Source organism: Pseudovirgaria hyperparasitica (assembly GCF_010093815.1).
Source record: "Pseudovirgaria hyperparasitica strain CBS 121739 unplaced genomic scaffold EJ05scaffold_2, whole genome shotgun sequence".
Lineage (NCBI taxonomy): Eukaryota > Fungi > Ascomycota > Dothideomycetes > Acrospermales > Acrospermaceae > Pseudovirgaria > Pseudovirgaria hyperparasitica.
Window position 1 is genome coordinate 1,606,738 of NW_022985550.1, and position 17,232 is coordinate 1,623,969.

The 17,232-nt window shown below is 53.2% G+C and overlaps 5 protein-coding genes across 5 annotated transcripts; 3 read left to right on the forward strand and 2 right to left on the reverse strand.

The window, feature by feature from the left end:
• Positions 1–206: 206 nt before the first annotated feature.
• Positions 207–2,485, reverse strand: EJ05DRAFT_507678 (acetylornithine and succinylornithine aminotransferase). Its single transcript, XM_033747947.1, has 3 exons — positions 2,031–2,485; positions 1,729–1,968; positions 207–1,662 (listed from the first exon to the last, which is right to left on the reverse strand). Exons 1-3 carry the CDS (start codon positions 2,151–2,153, stop codon positions 514–516), a joined length of 1,512 nt encoding a protein of 503 aa, XP_033604538.1. The 5' UTR covers positions 2,154–2,485; the 3' UTR covers positions 207–513.
• EJ05DRAFT_460858 (aldolase) lies at positions 2,381–4,269 on the forward strand. Its single transcript, XM_033742623.1, has 2 exons — positions 2,381–2,970; positions 3,022–4,269. Exons 1-2 carry the CDS (start codon positions 2,710–2,712, stop codon positions 3,931–3,933), a joined length of 1,173 nt encoding a protein of 390 aa, XP_033604539.1. The 5' UTR covers positions 2,381–2,709; the 3' UTR covers positions 3,934–4,269.
• A 416-nt stretch (positions 4,270–4,685) lies between these two features.
• EJ05DRAFT_196563 (uncharacterized protein) lies at positions 4,686–5,395 on the reverse strand. The gene has a single exon (XM_033739706.1). The coding sequence runs from the start codon at positions 5,304–5,306 to the stop codon at positions 4,806–4,808; it is 501 nt and encodes a 166-aa protein (XP_033604540.1). The 5' UTR covers positions 5,307–5,395; the 3' UTR covers positions 4,686–4,805.
• A 2,473-nt stretch (positions 5,396–7,868) lies between these two features.
• EJ05DRAFT_482878 (uncharacterized protein) lies at positions 7,869–8,895 on the forward strand (the record flags this gene model as incomplete). Its single annotated transcript, XM_033745212.1, has 6 exons — positions 7,869–7,899; positions 7,958–8,017; positions 8,054–8,116; positions 8,401–8,572; positions 8,611–8,617; positions 8,686–8,895. The coding sequence occupies 6 exons, from the start codon at positions 7,869–7,871 to the stop codon at positions 8,893–8,895; spliced, it is 543 nt and encodes a 180-aa protein (XP_033604541.1).
• A 3,539-nt stretch (positions 8,896–12,434) lies between these two features.
• EJ05DRAFT_473022 (uncharacterized protein) lies at positions 12,435–15,743 on the forward strand. Its single transcript, XM_033743306.1, has one exon. The coding sequence runs from the start codon at positions 12,700–12,702 to the stop codon at positions 15,271–15,273; it is 2,574 nt and encodes an 857-aa protein (XP_033604542.1). The 5' UTR covers positions 12,435–12,699; the 3' UTR covers positions 15,274–15,743.
• The last annotated feature ends 1,489 nt before the right edge of the window (positions 15,744–17,232 follow it).

The window sequence follows — 17,232 nt, forward strand, 5'->3', positions numbered from 1 at the left end:
TGATGTCGAAATATGGTTTCGAAAGTTTTGCGGGGAGGGATTTTGAAAGATTAAGCTGATGATGGACTATTATGGCTACTGATATCCCCCATTTTCCTTGATGTAAAAAAGGTTGAAGGACCTGGTCACTCTATGAATATGGCTTTGACATGTGCTTGTGTCGTGCTTGTGGCGTGCTTGTGTCGTGCTTCTATTGTACTTGTGTCGTCCTCGTATTGTCCTTGTGTCGTGCTTGTAACGTCCCTCTATGCAGTAGTGGCCACAGCAACAACAGACACACTTACGGCCTGGCACGAGTTCATTGAAATGCCAAGTGCTATCCTTGTTCTAGCGTGTAATATACGACCACCAGGTCTTTCTTGAAAAGGGAAATTATAAATTCAACTAAACGCCAGCCTGGCAGCTCATTGCCTCTAATCCTCCCCAAAAAAACCAACACGTACAAACACACCCCACCCCACGCCATCCTCTCTTCCCATTCCCATTCCCATTCCCACTCCCATCCCCCAAAATCTACCGCACCATCTCCTGCTGCCCCTCCGTCCCAGGCACACCCTCACCCTCACCCTCACCCTGCCCATCCCCCCTCCCAAACACCACCGCCATCGCCTCGCCCAAAATGCCCATCCCCTCGTCAATCTCCGCCTCGCTAATAACAAGCGGCGGCACAAACCGCAGCGTATTAGTGCCACACGTAATAACCAACAGTCCACGCTCCCTCGCCGCCGTGACAACAGGCGCAGGGTCAACAGTAAGCTGCAGGCCCAGAATCAGGCCTTTGCCTCTGACTGCAGCACTACCACCTTGCTCCCCATCCCCGTCAGCAGCGGCAATATATCCCGGAAACCGAGCCTGCAAAGCGCGGAAATGCGCGCGGAAAACCTGCTCTTTCGCGCGGACGGCGGCGTGCAAAGCCGGGTCGGACAAGCGGGAGAGGATATAATGCGCGAGCCGGGCGCCGAGCGGGTTCCCGCCGAACGTGGTGCCGTGATCGCCCGTCTGGATCTTTGAGGCGACAAACTCGTTGACGAGCGTGGCGCCGATGGGGAAGCCGTTTCCGAGGGCTTTGGCGGTGGTGAGGATGTCGGGGTGGGCTTCGCGGGGGAGGGCGCCGTGGGCCCAGAGATGTCCTGTGCGGCCGAGACCGCATTGGATTTCGTCGTAGATGAGGACGGCGCCGACGGCGGTGCAATGTTTGCGGAGAGCGAGGAGGAAGGACGGGGTGGCGGTGTGGATGCCGCCTTCGCCTTGGATGGGCTCGACGATGACGCCGCAGGTTTGAGGGGTGATGAGGGTGGGCAGGGCGGCGATGTCGTTGAGGGTGCCGTGGGTGAAGCCCGGGACCATGGGGCTGAAGGGTTTTTGGTATTTCGGGTTGGGCGTGGCGGAGAGGGAGCCCATGGTGCGGCCGTGGAAGGAGTTTGTGAAGGAGAGGAAGTGGGTTTTGGTGTCGGCTTCTGGGGAGGAGGAGGAGAGGTGCTTGCCGACCTTGCGGGCGAATTTGATGGCTGCTTCGTTGGCTTCCGAGCCGCTGTTGCAGATGAAGGCTTTGGAGGCCGTGTGCATTGCGCCGGACTCGAGCGTCTTTTCGACGAGGCTTTTTGATAGCGCGCCGGTCCAGGGGTTGTGGTATAGGTTGGAGGTGTGGACGAGGGTTTGTGCCTGGTTGGTTGGGTTGGCTGTCAGTCTTCAATTCTCCTGGCGTATAGCAGTATGCCCTGTACGAACCTGTTGGTAGATCAGCTTTGAGAACTCGGCATCACAGTGCCCGAGAGAGTTGACGGCGATGCCGGCGGTGAAGTCTAGGTATTTCCTGTTCTCGACATCCCACAGGTAGCATCCTTCTCCCTTCTGGAACATCGGCGGCGGTCGAACATAGGTGGGGACCATGAACGGGAGCTGGGAGTTGACTATGCTGGAGGTTTGCGAGTCCGAGGGCGGATCGGGGGTTGCGAGAGCGGCATCTTTCTGTGCGAGGTATTAGCAGATATTCTTCTTCCGAGTCCAATTGGATCAACATCATCACGTACAGAGATGGCGTTCTTGAGCGCAGATGGGAGACTGGACGCCGCTACCGATGCGGATGCATGTCTGCGCTGGGAGAAGCCTGTGGCGCTGCGGCTCAATCGTGTCGAGACATGCCTGAGAGACATACTTCCTCCTACTGCCGCTCGACGACTGTGAAGCTCAGGTTCAGGTCCGGAATGGTGGTGCAATTAATCAAGCAGAGAATTCCTGAACGAACATTGGATGAGGAACGAGTCATAGGGCGCCCCAATAAAAAAAACCACGCGGGCTGCATTATCGATAAGGGGTAAATACTTTAGGTCCAGCGACTTCGGACGCCCTAAGACGAACGACGCGCCATCAGGGTTCCTGATCGTTAATCATCTGAGAAGACATGACAGATCTCTGTACGCTTCGTGCAGTCGATTGTTGGTGCTATGTATTAGCATCTCGACCGACAAAGCGCTGTGCAATGGACGATATCCCGCAGTGGCACAACAGCCGCAGTGGCTGACGTCGTCAGGTTTAGCGGGATCCGGGGAAGCCAAGACCCTCAATAACCGAATCGCATCTCCTCTCGTCCATGGCATGGAAGCATTACATGGGCTCATACGCCTCGATCTTGATCTCCTTCGTCATTGAAAGATACGCATAAGAACAGCACGAACGTGTAGTGGCTCCCCGCTACATACACCGCCTAGCATGTCGACCCCAAGAGCTGGCTCCTTGGTATGGCGCTGCTCTCGAGCGTGCCTACAACCATCCTCACATCGCACATTCACAAGCACAGCTCCCCGCCCCGCGACCGTACGAATAGTGGAAGTAGGGCCAAGAGACGGACTGCAGAACGAGAAGAATGCCATACCAGTCGAGACAAAGATCTCTCTCGTCGATCGCTTGGCAGACACTGGCATCACATGTATTGAAGCCGGCTCATTCGTGTCCCCGAAATGGACGCCTCAGGTGGGTATGGACACCAAGCAGAGAGAGACACAGCATTCATAAGATGTCCAGATGGCCAACTCGTCCAGGATCCTGGAGCATGTCCTCCGACGGCCTCCCAGGTCGGCAACGCCCATAACATACCAATGGCTGCTGCCAAACGTGAAGGGACTGGAGAATATGCTGGAGATTTACGAACCATTTGCGAGCGAGGCAGGCTATCCCACACCTCCGGGCACGCCTGAGCACGATAACGGCCCTGCTCTAAACACATCCTCCCAAGACCCGAATGCGATCAAGTCTGCTCAGTCCGGCCCTGACGCGATGACCCCTCCAAAGACCGCTCCTACCGAGATCTCCCTCTTCACCGCCGCGACCGAGACATTCACAAAGAAAAACACAAACTGCACCATCGCGGAATCGCTGGAGAGGTTCAAGCCGATCATGGCAAAAGCAAAGTCCCTGGGAATCCCTGTGCGAGCCTATATCTCCGTGGCGTTAGGTTGCCCCTACGAAGGCCCAGACGTTAACCCAGGCGCAGTCGCCGACCTCGCCATATCGCTCCTCGAAATGGGCGCATACGAGATATCAGTCGCCGACACGACCGGCATGGGCACAGCGCCCAGCACCGACCGGCTTCTGAAGACTCTCTCCTCCGCAGGCATCGAGAACAGAGATCTCGCCCTGCATTTCCACGACACCTACGGCCAAGCGCTGGTCAACTCGGTCGTCTCTCTTGAGCACGGAATCAGGACTTTTGATAGCGCTGTCGCCGGGCTCGGTGGCTGCCCCTTTAGCCCCGGTGCAACTGGGAATGTCGCCACCGAAGATCTTGTACATTGCTTCCACAGCCTGGGTGTGGATACGGGTATTGATATCCAGAAGCTTGCCCGGGTAGGAGAGTGGATCAGTGATGAGGTCGGACGGCCGAATGAGAGTAGAGCTGGCAAGGCGGTGCTGGCGAAATTAAGGAAGCAGGCATAAGAAGTGGTGTGTATATGCATGTAATCACGTTGATGAATATGCAAGCGTAGAGGTCTGCAAGAATAAACGACATTCATGCCTTGCCGACGAACCTGCATTTGCTACACTGAACCAGGCTCGAACGGGGGGATAGACGTACTGCCCAGAACCAAGTCTTGCTTGCTCAAACACCGCGTGTATCTCGACAATCCTCGCCACCAGTCTATGTTCGCCAATTCTCCATACTAACCTACTCATCAAAGTCCATCAAAACAACACCTCAGAGTACCCGCTCAGAACATGTCACTCTGATTCATTCCAATCAGGTCATGCTAAACTCTCCCTCACCCAACAACCAATTACCCCCAAAGCTTCAATACTCCGTTACCTAATCGAACCAGTCCAACCTATGTTTTCCTCTGTTTGCCTCTGCGATGGTACATCTGAACGCACGGTTGATAAAACGCATTAGATATCGGCCCTTTTTCCCTCCTCTCACCACCCCCCCCTCCCCTCTCATCTTCAACCTCCTCACCTCCCCTCCTCCCCGCCCTCAATCACAACATCAGCCTCCTCCCCCACGAAGAAGCGGCTCCGCCGAAATCACGCGATTGGAACATGTTATCCGTGCTGTGGCACTGACTTGACTGACTGACTGCCCGTATCTGTGCGTGTATCTGTGCTCCATGCTCTGCATCAGTGCTCTGTATCCGTGCTCGACATCTGCTCACTCCGCGGCCCTATCCGACCGACTTTTCCACCCGCCAGCACGCGCATGCGTGGCGGAAAATGGACCCTAAAACTACAATATCGAATTTCGTTCTCGGTACCTGTGCGGGACAGGATAGGACAGTATAGTACGTACGTACCTGCGTCCCATCCATCCATCCATCTCATAGCCGTAGCCGTACCCGTCCGTACCTACTTCCGTCGTGCGTTGACGCTCGAGCGCACCGCGAGAAGAGGTCGAGATGTGTCACGGGGGATGACTGATGTGTTTGGTTTTTTTTGCAACCCCCCCCCTTTTTGTCCTCCTCTCCCCTTCTTTCTTTCATATAGCCGTGCGCGTTGTCTCCGCATGTGACTTTGCCCCTGACCCCCCTGACCCCCTTCGCCACGCGAGTAGAAGTCGAGCTCTTCTCTTCACGAGGGATGCAAGAACCGAGATGTCTGTCTGTTTTTGCAGCCTTGTTCCTATTTGCCCCCCCTTTGCTCCCGGTTTCCCCACAGACACAGACACAGACACAGACACATTCGAAGAAGGAAGTATACTCCGTGGATGGGGTCATGCATGTTGTGGCGGGTATTTGGTTGTTTGGGGGGTGTACACGTGTGGTGGCGCGTGTACTTGCTCCGCAAGGACTGAGAGAAGGGGGGAGGGGGTGCGTAGTCATGTTTGTTGGGACAGGGAGTTGTTGTTTTTGTTATTATTGTTGGCTTGGTATACATATGAGATTACGCGGGATGACGATGGTGGTGGTGGTGGTGGTGGTGCGATATCTGATAGACTGATTATGGAATGACTGACTGACTGACTGATTGATTGATTTATGGACTGACTGACTGACTGACTGATGAACTGACTGATAGCCTGACTAGCTGAATGATAGACTACTAACCGACCCACAAGCCAAGAACATATCTCAGGGACTCTACATAGCGAGAATGGTACTTTGAGGTGCCCTCCCAGACAAGCTATCTAGCCAGATACTCATAATACCTGATAATATTCTCCATCTGCTCCTGGTAAGAAAGGGGTATTTTTGCTTGGCCGGGTGTGACGAGCTGGGTATGACGATGATGAACGAGCGATTCAATACATAGCTCGCTTTTTGGAAGTAGAGGGTATGTGTGGATGTGATATGTATAGCTCAAAAAGGGAGACGTATAAATTAATTTATTATATTCTATAGATATTGGTTAAGTAGGGATTCAGGGAGACACGGGAGAGACACAGATTCAACAGTCTGAGTGGTGATCGTCATGCAGGAAGGGGGTATTTGTCAAATACATAAAGCAACGCAACGTATAATTCGACACAAAGATGGAAAAACCCGGCGACCGCTGTAACATATAAGACTCGCAACACACAACCTCAACCCCGTCAAAACTCTATTCTGACCACCACCCTCTAAACGCAACCTTCGATATCAACTTCATCCCACCTCCCCTGACACCCAGCACCCACTCATTCCCCCTCCTTCCACACACCCCTTTCCATACACCATCATCGTGCACCAATCGACCAAACCACCCCCTTTGCCTCGTCTCGGCCGTGAATCCCTACATCCTGCCCGCGCCGACGCTCTTCCTTCTACGTACTCTCAATCTCATATTACTATGTCCCTGTGATTGCAGGACTGCGTGTGCGATGGGAACATGCTCACCTAGTGCGTCGGACACAACTCTCCATTCTACCATACCCAGCGGGCGCAGTCGTCGCAGTAGGGTCAGCGGTGGCGGAGGTAGTCTTGGTGTTGTTTGGGCCATGCGTTTTTTTATTTTGCATTTTTGGTTGTTCGGCTGGTTTGTCCAGGGGAATGGGGTGATATGATAGAGGAAGGGGGCTTGAGAAAGTGATAGCAAAATCGGGACCGGGGAATGGGATCACAGTGATTCTATCTTTTCAACCAGGCAGACTGTTTGACTTTCTGTTTTTCTCACATATATCAATGTGAACGGTCTGGATGGCTGTTATGATGCCGTTCGCGCGGAAGGGGAAGGGCGCGCTTCCTCGACTCAGTGCCCTTTGTGACTTGGTTCGTTTTGGGACAGTCGGGTCTCTGGTACTCTGGTTGTCTGGGCTCTCTCGCTTCCAGCCTATTCCTTTTTTCTGTGTGTGACGTGTCCTGTGCCTGTGACGGGCACTCTCGGGATCGTCGGGAGTAGGGAGTGGTTGGACGGATCATCGGACTGCGAACTTCATGATGGACGGGTATAAACTGGTTCGCGAGAGCACGTGTATGTGTGTCAAGCCTTTTTCTGGTCCTCGGATGTAACAGACAGTCTTTCAGTCCTGATTCTTAGACATCGAGATGGACTAGTATAGTTATACGAGACTCTGGGTTGTTCTGATTACACGAGACAGGTTTTGGGGGAGTGATCAGTATTCTGCGTAAATCTTCTTGCTCAGTCGAATTAAAGAGACTCGCTCGGGACAGACAGGTTGTCGTGACTGACAGTGCGTTGAGCAGACTATGCGGTTCCATTATGCATCGCGACCAAGCCGTCGAAGGGTGAAGGACAAGTATAATAACACGAAACTCGAGTCTATCTATATCAACAAGACGTCCAGCGCAGCAAGCGTAAACACAATTCGAAGCAAACCAGCCGGCGAGTAGCTGTAAGCAAACCACAAACCTCAAGATCGAACCTGACACCGCTCTTCTCCCATAGCCGTTTCTTCGCGCCGTTAACACATCTTTCGCTGCATCGTCTGATACCGCCATAAACAGACCCTATATCGTCCTTGACCACATCCTCCCATCCTTGGCATCCATCCATCCATCCATCCATCCCCACCGACCAAACACAAGTCACAACTCACAAAGCAAAAAGCAGCCGTGAAACATCGGCGCCTCCAAACTGTCAACGTCACACAACAGCCTCGACTCCCGTCCCCTCCCCACAGCAATCCACGACACAGAACAGGTCGGCCCCCATCCACGCCCAATACATCGACGAGGCCGGGCCGTAGAGTAGACACACAATCACAACCACAATCACAAATCGCAATGCTGTATTCCGTCCCCGTCCCCGTTCCCCGATTCCCCAGTTCCCAATTCCCAGCGTGTGCCCTGTCCGCACGCTCGCCCGTTCGCTCTCTCCGTCGCCGATATCCCGATTTTCCGAATGGTTAGCCCCCCCTCCCTTCAAATCCTTCCTTCGCTGGGTACACACTCCCACACTCACACACACATGCAAACACTACACATGGCGTAATCGCAGGATCCGCCATGCATCATCCGTGGGTCGTGCTCGTGTGTTGTGTGTTGCATCCTACGCCAAGACACGACAAGGCTGAGTAGTTACTGTAGTTACATAGGTCCCCACAACAAAGGATCGATCCTACGAGACGGACGAAGGATCTTCCGCACAGGGGCTGGTATGTTACACCCCTCTCATTTATGTTCACTGATAGAGATCAATGATGGGATCTGGGGTATGAGGAGGAGGAGGAGGAGGAGGAGGGAGGGGAGGGGTGGTATGTTGTAGGAAACAAGATGCGTAGTCCGTAAATGGAGGGCCGGTCCGCGCTGGTTGGTGAGGCTGTAGGGCGAGGCGAGGCGAGGTCGGGTGCTCCCTTTGTCCCCTGGCTGGCTGGCAGCTGGCTGGACCGAGCGAGCGAGCCTTAGGCAGACAGGTCCGTAGGCACCATCGACAGTCTATCTCAACTCACCGTTTACGACACACGCAAGATGCAAAGAATTTGACTTGTGTGATCATCTTTTCACCGCTCCAGTATCTCAACATCTATTGTTAGCATAGGCATAGATGGGTGGATGCGCTTGTCTAGTCGTGTTGACGATGTGCTACGTACTAGCCGCTCCCGCGTTTACACGGAGGGGGCCAAGAGCAACAATGACATCTTGCTTGCCACTCAGGTTTCAACGCAAGCGCCGTCTAATTTTGGTGATACAATCCTGAAAGTGGCCGATTGGTGTGTATGATAGAATTACATGCCATCATATAATGCAGCGTCGATGTAAGTCACACGTGATGGTCGAAAAATATGAACTTACTGGGGAACAAGTCCACTTGTCGAAAGATCAGATCAGGTATCGGGGGACGTGGTCGAGCCCAGAAAAGCATGTCACTCAATCCAAAACCAAACCTGCCAAGCAGGAATCAGCTATTTCCCAATATTCTGGATCTATGTGCTTGTGGGCCTCAAGATGTTCGATATCGGAGTGCATCTACATCAAGGCAAAGCGGACCAAGAACCCCTACACGGACAAATACTTTGTATACTTTGCAATGTGATACAGGCACGATCTCCGTCCATAGTGGTCACTGGTGGTGTGGTGCGTCGGATACTGATATCCACGCTGTCTTCGAGACATGGCTCCCTTATCGATACGCCAAGCCATGTTTTATACGATCCCAAAGAACTGGCAAAAAAAGCCCCAAGGTCATCCATCAACATGGCGCCATCGGATGAGAGCGAAAAAGGGCTTCGACAAGCTGGCATGTGCTTAGTCTGCTTGACAGAGAACTCGGACGTCTTGTCTTCTTTTGGGTTGTTGTTTTCAGTATAGACAAGTGTCCAGCAGAGAGACCTAGCTAAACATATCGGCATTGTCGAACCCCTATTCTACGCAGCGGCCAGCGCTGTCTGTTTATGCGCATCCAGGGCTGTACTGCTCTCGTGTACAGGTATGTGCTATCGCTTGACGTGACAAGAGCCTTTGCCGAGCCTGCTGCCCCAGGGGAGATCAAACCAGGGTATGAAGCTCGACCTTCGCAGGAATTAGTTCTAGCATATCAAACTGGCCTTCATCGATAACAAGGCCATGCCCTACCTAAACCAGGATGCGCAGTGGGCCGGCCAGTAAGGGTATGCTCTGGTGATCATTCGCTAAGCAGGTACGCAATGCAAGCCGACACCAAGCTAATGCGACGATCAGATGACTGCACTGGTGTGGAGTTTTAAAAATCGGGTTGTTCACTCGGTATGTCGGGAAGTGCATGTCTGACACTTCATACCCTGTGTATCAGCGAAGTCGAGGTTGAATTGCAGCGAGCGGAAATGAACGTCAAGACCGGGACGAGGTAGAAGACTGCCCCAGTTCTTCAGCCTTGTGGGACGTCCGAGCACTGACTGCGCCTCGTATTGTAGCTGAGATGTAGCGAATGCAAAAGTAAAAGTTGTCTAAAGTGAAAACTGTGTTGGTCGAGACAGCGTCACCGATCACGTGAGACATTCCGATTACCTAAATGCGACATGACATGTAGTGGGCCGCAGTGAGTGGCAGACGGTGGCACGTGTGTGTGGGGGGTAAATACAGGATTACAGGCTGAGATCTCGGGTGCGTCCGATGGAATATAGTAAACGATAAGGTTGTAGCTTTGTTTTGTGGATCATCATGAATATCAAAGGTATCGCGTGCAGGCGCTTACTTTTCCATGTCAATAGACTTCCTGTATAACAGTCTGTATACAGCGAGTCATGCAGAAAAAAGGAAGCAGAGTGCTTCGGGGGCCTTAAGCCACCACATATCGCTGCGACCGAGCAGCCTTACCCTGGCCAAGGAAGCCTTCGAGAATGCGTCAAGGGCGGCATCAAGGCGGCAAAGGCTTCATTATGGCGGCGAAGGCTTCGTGGCTAGAAAGCTTACCCGCCTTCTACACAAGAGCCCCATGACGCTGTGGATTATCAGACCCATTACTGTACAAAACAATGTCGTGTATGTACCCATATGGCGAGGCTGTTTACATAGAAGTGTCGAAATGTCTTGTATCCAGGCCACGCGCTCGCACGTTGAAGTCTTTACACCCTTGTAGCGATGATGGCTCATGGGATTTGGACAATCTCACAATACCCCTTGGCAGCTTGGCTTTGGCTGCATTCTGCAATGTATAGCCGGCTCGAGCGCAGGACTGCTGTGCTACTGCTAAAGCTTTTAGGTGTTGACACTCTGTTGGCTCTGCGACGTTGTGGTTGGCAGACCCATTTCCAGGCTCCATCCCGGGCCAACTGTTCGACGCCGCAAGTCGTGGGGGATTCCACAGGGCGTTGACATGATTCTTTCACACATATCATTATCAGCAGATCAGGCTCTCTATAGTCATGGTCAAAGCGTCTATCTGTTGACGTTCCTGACCGCTGGAGAGAGTACGAAAAGTCGGCAGCTGATGGTTCTCGAAGTGCACTAGGTGAGCCTTGACATGCCTGATAGGCGTGCTGGCCCAATGAACGTACCAGGGGCCACAGGCAGATCTACCTGCACGCACGATGAATGGCCACCAGAGGGCTGTTTGTTTCCTGATTCCACCTGGCCTGTCAACATTGATCTACTGCAGCTTATTCGGTGTGCTGTTCGTCCACGATACCATACAACAGCAGACACGAAAGAAACACACCTGTCCTGTGCCCGCTCTTCGGCTCAATTTGAAGTCCGGTCCTTGGCCATAGATGAGACAAAGAGGGGTCTACAGATATCCCCAGGGAAAAGGCAGTCGAAGCAAGCTAGAAGGTTACTGGGCTTTTCGATGCGTCTTCGACACAGGCAGCTAGCTAATGGCGGCTGCCCGCTGGCCTTCTGACGGACATCATCAACATCATCATCAAGCATCAAGCGGAGCTGTAGCCAATCTCAAGCAGCATTATGCGCGGTCGGCTCCGTGGCCAGATCCGGTAAGGCATGGAGAGTGGGGTGAACAACAAGCAGTCTCACTCGCTGAGGACGGGCATATGCGGGAGGGGGTGGCTGAAATTGTCTAAAGCAGCGGCTCCCTCATCTCTGCCCCGGACGCAAGCAAGCGGTTCCTGAGCTGTAAGAGCGCGGCGATGGCGCATCTTCTGCTGCAGCGGCGAGGGCGTATGGGGGGGCGTTCAGGCCGTTGATGGCCGTTTGAAGCTGGGGTGGTGATTGGGAATTTCAAGGGGAGAGGCAATGGGAGGACCGATATGCTGCATCGGCGGACCCTGCCCTACAGACTAGCTGCATGTCCCGCCGGGCGAGGTGAGACTGGGGAGAGCTGGCTTTGGTGACTGGCTCCGAGAAAATGTGGAGGAAATCAAAGTGTATGTATGGAGTGGGTGTATGTGTATGGTGTATGTGTATGGTGTATGGTGTATGTATGGTAAGAGGAGAGACTGCTAGACTGCTAGAGAGAGACAAAGGAAAAGGCCCGTGCTGGCCCTGCGCCACTGACAGCCCACCGGCCCCATTCATCCATCATCACCCGCTCCTCGCTCTCCTCGCTTCGACAGCACCGATGTAACCCTTCGCCGCTGGCAGGCGATGTGGTGGAGTGGCCAATGTCTTGCTCTCTTTGTAGTCTTGTAGTCTTGTAGCTGGTTTCCTGTAGCCTATGGCCATGTAGCCACCGAGGTCGTCCTAGTGCTGGCATGCAAATGTGTAACACCCTGCTGAAATGGCGACAGCGTAGCGCGAACTCCCATCATCAAATAGCAATCCTCTCTTGCTCGTCTTCTCGATGCCGAGGGGCAATCAAACAGGGCACAGGTCCGGAAGGCTGAGGCCAACGAAGCAGAGTGGAGGAAAGGGGAGATCAAGAACGTCTCCTGAGTTCTGAGAGGTCGAGTATAGATGATGAACACAGATTCGGTCTCGTAGTAGCATCCCCAGACGCCTGAACAAGACCCATTTTCTTTTTGGTCTGTCTGTCTGAGAAGTACACTCTAAAAAGTCCTTGAGAGAGGCCAGCTGTTTTTCTACGCTAAGAACAGTCCTGGTCAATGCAACAGCTTGGCGACAACAAGGCCTATTACCTATTCTCTGCTTCTGTCACCACCTCCCCCCCCCTCCCCCCTCCCCCAATCTTCTGCCCCTCGTCTCTGATATCGACATACACCCCGGTAGCCCCGGGGCGTTCTTCTGTGCTTTAGTGAGGATCTTATCTGGACAGGAACTGAATGGTGCACAGCTCCACAGCTTAATATTGGCCATGTAGTCGCTAATCCTGAACCATCGTGCGCATATTGCCTTCATTGTTCCATTCTTGACAATTCATATGGTCCAGGTCTGCAGGTTGCAAACTTTCTAAACTCCTCATTCTCAGTTTCCATTACCCCATCATACATACGCCTTCCTCTTCACCATGTCTACTTCAAACGCCTCTACCGCTACCCAGACCTTGGACCCACCGCCGGCCAAAGAAACGTCACAGGCACAGGCACAGGCCACAGTTCCTCGCAAGCGAAGAAGAAGAGCTCCAGCAAGCGGTGCTGCCGAAGACTGCTTTACTTGTCGTAAACGTCAGACCAAGTGTGACCGACGTCGTCCATACTGCACTCAGTGTATTGAACTTGGCAAAGAATGCTCCGGCTACCGAACCACGCTGACTTGGGGAGTCGGAGTTGCAAGTCGCGGCAAGCTTCGTGGCATGTCCTTGCCTGTACCAAAGTCACCATCAAAGAATGATAGCACCAGCAAGGAGACAAAGATCACCAAGACTGCAGCTTCAAAAAGCACCGTCAGCACCCCTTCTGTCTTCACTCCAGCGCCGGCTGCTTCTCGCCAAAGCCCAGACTTCAACCACTATGCCTCGGCACCAACCACCAACCATATCGTCAGCAATGCTCAGGACTACTTCGCTGTAAACGCTACAAGTCCGATTCCAATCCCAACTGCTTCGGCTCAACAAATGAACTGGCATGTACAGGCTAATCCCTTTGACTTCAACGAGAAAGTCTTGAGTTCGAACCACCTGCAGTCTAGGCCACAGATTGGTCGTATCTATACGTCCATCTCATCCTATGACACAATCTCAGCCTCGACTGGATCCATCAGCGCCTACAGTGATCGGGATTATCCTTCGCCTAGCGACTTCAGCCAACCGGACGATTTCAGCTACACCGATTCGCATATTCCATCCTACCCCGGAGTTTATATTAGCGAGCCACATTCCTATGAAAGTCTGTCTCGCCAGACGTCCTATGGCCTGACCAGTGACGCCATGAGCTCTAGCATGAGTTCGGATCAAAGTCAACATGATTTCCTGGACAGCGCTGGAATCCATGGCTCGTATAGCTCGGCAGGAGGAGACTTTGTCAAATTCGAGCCAATCTATGAGCATGACTTGCAGCACAGCATGGACATGGTCCCCCAGCACTCTCCAACCAGCTACTACCAGCAGATGGAGAACTTGTTGGTAGATAGCTTAGCAGGCGAGTCCGGAGTCTTTCCACCCAATACGGCACCATTCCTGACAATTCCCCGTAGTGTACTCCCCCACCAAATATACCAATTGTCGCCTCGCCTGCGATTCTTGCTCGACTACTATGACAAGGCCATCTGCCCAGTTCTGGTCGCATTCGATGGTCCAACCAACCCATACCGGATGCACGTGATGCACCTGGCCATGGAGGACGAGGGATTGATGAATGCGATTGCTGCCCTGTCCACCAACAACATTCGCATGAGGGGCGGCACAAACATGAAGCGCCTCGGGTACGACCAGACTTCATGCTCGAGTCCTGGCGGCTCCCAGTCCATCCTTCCAGATAGTGCATACGCCTCAGTGTCTGCTCAAGAGATGCGGGACTTCCAGGGCGAAGCGACACAGGAGGAGTTGCGCTACAAGGCTCTGTCAATTGAGGTGTTGAACCAACAGCTAGCAGATCCCTCACAGGCAAAGAATGATTCAGTCCTGGCGACTCTTCTTGTACTTTGCCTGTTCCACGTTTGCGACAGTGGATTCTCCAAGTTCAAGACTCAGCTGGCTGGGGTGCAGAAGCTGCTGAGCCTGCGCGATCGCTCGCATCAATCGAACTTCGTGGGCTGGATCGAGGTCTTCTTCACCTGGTTTGATGTCATGAACTCGTGCGTGAACGAGCGGGAGACAGAGGTGCGACCCGAGTCGCTGGACATGCTCAATCTTTCCACCAATCTCGGCGCCTTGGAGCATCTCGTCGGCTGCGAGGGACGGCTGTTCAAGTTGATTGCCCGTCTCGGTCGTCTGAATCTCCTGAGCCAGAATCGGCCTGTCCGTGGGTCTGATGCGACGCCTCGTCCATCGCCTCAGCCCAGACGAGCCAAGGACTACTACAGCCTCACGTTCGACAATCTTGATGGCAATGGCTGGGGACCCCTGGTATCAGACTGGGATGACGGGCGTTCGGACTTTTGGCTTGAGTGGCAGTACGTACGCGAGCGATTGCAGGAATGGGAGCTGCACACTGCCCCGCCATCACAACAACAATCACATGCCAGTAGCCCCCCTGTCGCAGCGATGTGTGCAGTAGTAGCACCAATAACACTTGATGCACCTCAGCGTGACCTGCTGCACATCAGCGAGTCTTTCCGCTACGCCGCCCTCCTTTACATCGAGCGGTTGGCCAATCCAGACCTCCCGTCGTCTGCAATGGTCTTCCAGAACCTGGTCGCGCAGGCCTTGTATCACATCTCACATATCGGCATCACCTCGTGTGTCAACAAGTTCCTCCTCTGGCCCCTGTTCATTGCCGGGACCGAGTGTGTGGACGAGCATCACCGTGCCATTGTCAGACAACGCTGCGTCGAGATTCAGCGTGAGAGTGGCTTTTTCAACAATCTGAGTGGGCTCGAGGTACTGGAGAGGACATGGAAGCAAGACTACATGCCAGCATCTGGCGGTCCGTTCAAGTGGCGAGCGGTCATGGACAAGGTGGACGGAGAATACGTTTTGGTGTAAGGGTACATAGTTTTCTTTGTTTATGTCATTGCATGAGACTTCAGATGGAACGAGCGATGTATGGACAACTCGTAATGTGTTTGGATGTGTTATGACTGCATTGTATGGGGATATGATGATGTAACGCATGCATAGGGATGGCGGCGGTCTACTTTGTTTATTCATATCACATGGTTGCGAGATACCTCTGGTCTTACTGGCATGCATTCTTCCCTACACTGGTATACAGAAAACAAGGGCAATCATCACATTACTCACAACCAATTTCAACGTTTTCAATGCGTCTGCGAGATTCATTGCGCAAGCATCTAAGCGAAGTCACTACCAGGCAGTGCACGTCACGGATGGGCCCGCACATAACACTATCGGAGCACTTGAAAGCACTTAGAAGCCCTTGATGCACTCAAAGCACTCGAAAGCACGTAAGAAGGAGCATATTGGAGTCATACGACTCATGAACAACATTCTTACGCAGAGCAGGATGACATTAAGGTTGAACTACCCCATACGCGTTAGCCGATCATCCAGCCGGCAGAGATGTTTGATGTTCACTCAGCACGTCGCCGGTCCGGATCCGTTCCCAGCCTCTTTAGAGGTGTAATCTCCGCGACCAGCAATCAACGTCGTTCTATTTCATCCGACCGAGAAGCCCAGGAGTCTCACCATTCACTTCTCCCCTGCCTTGGCAAGCGTGTAGCGTTTATAATTCGGCATCCTGCCAGACTCGGCGCCTGATCCTTAATTTCAGAAATAAAAGTCACTGCCGCGAAGGCACGTTCGAGGAACTTGAGGCTCGAGCTCGACTCTCGAGCACCTCACTGCAGATGGATATGGATATGGATGCGCCCCACACAACACGAGCATACATAGCACCTGCGCTTCTATCTACCCCACAGGTGCTGGTGCTGGTGCTGGCTTCACCGCACATTCGTGATATTGAACCGGCTGTATATGAAGCGCCGACACTAGTTTGACCGTTGACAGCCACAGTCATGGGAGGCAGCATTCTATGCCCTGGGTGGCGGGATGCGCTTTGTTGATCCTCCGCTGACCTGTACGTGTGGCGATCTCGTGCCCACCACACGCACGTCGGAGCGCGCTCCAACCTTAACCCTCCAAAGCCAGCCCGCGATGGGGGAAAAAGCCCCCACTCGCGGGCGTGCTGATCCCGCCGCGGCTGGCTGCGCCTGTTACGAGAGATAGCCAGCCAGGACGTCGACATTGACGTTGATTTACGTGATTAGCCGAAAGAGAGACACACAACCAGACGTACCAGGCCAGACGCGGCAGCGGTAAACGGAAGCCCAGCATCATTTTGGGTCGAGGTCATTGCGTCGTCGGCCCCATCAATGTTGGTAATTGTATGTAATGTACATACATATTGACCGTTAGATAGCCCGAGCGTTGCATATTGGACTTGCGAACGTGGGATGTCATCACCAAAAGCATTACACTGGGTATCAAAGTGCTTGCTTGATCTGGGGCCAAGGGATAGAGGCTTAGCCGCTTTTGACTGCTGGACTGACTTGATACTGACACATACAGCGCGCGCAAGTACAAAGTAGGGGCCCTGTGCCGGTCGGCCTGCCCGCGTACGGCGTCGGGCTAGCAAAAGCTTGATCAAAACAAGCTCATGAAAGCTGGGTCTGAGGTCACATCGGCGGTCATGCCGACAGGTCATACTTTGCCTGTGGCTTGACACCGCCCTCATCCAATCCTACACGGCATTGATGGCAAGCTGTTCCCAGCAGTGGTGGGGTGGACTATGTAGATAGTATTAGATACACAGCCAGGATCTACTTAGACTTCTCCCTACTTGCCCCCTCCCCCCCTACCCTTATCACTGCTCGGAGACTAATCATTCACGGTTAGGAGATCGACAACATAAAGGGTCTGAGCGGTAACCATCGGACCAACGCCGTATCGCAGCTCGCTTGCCTCCTTCATGCAAAGGCGTCA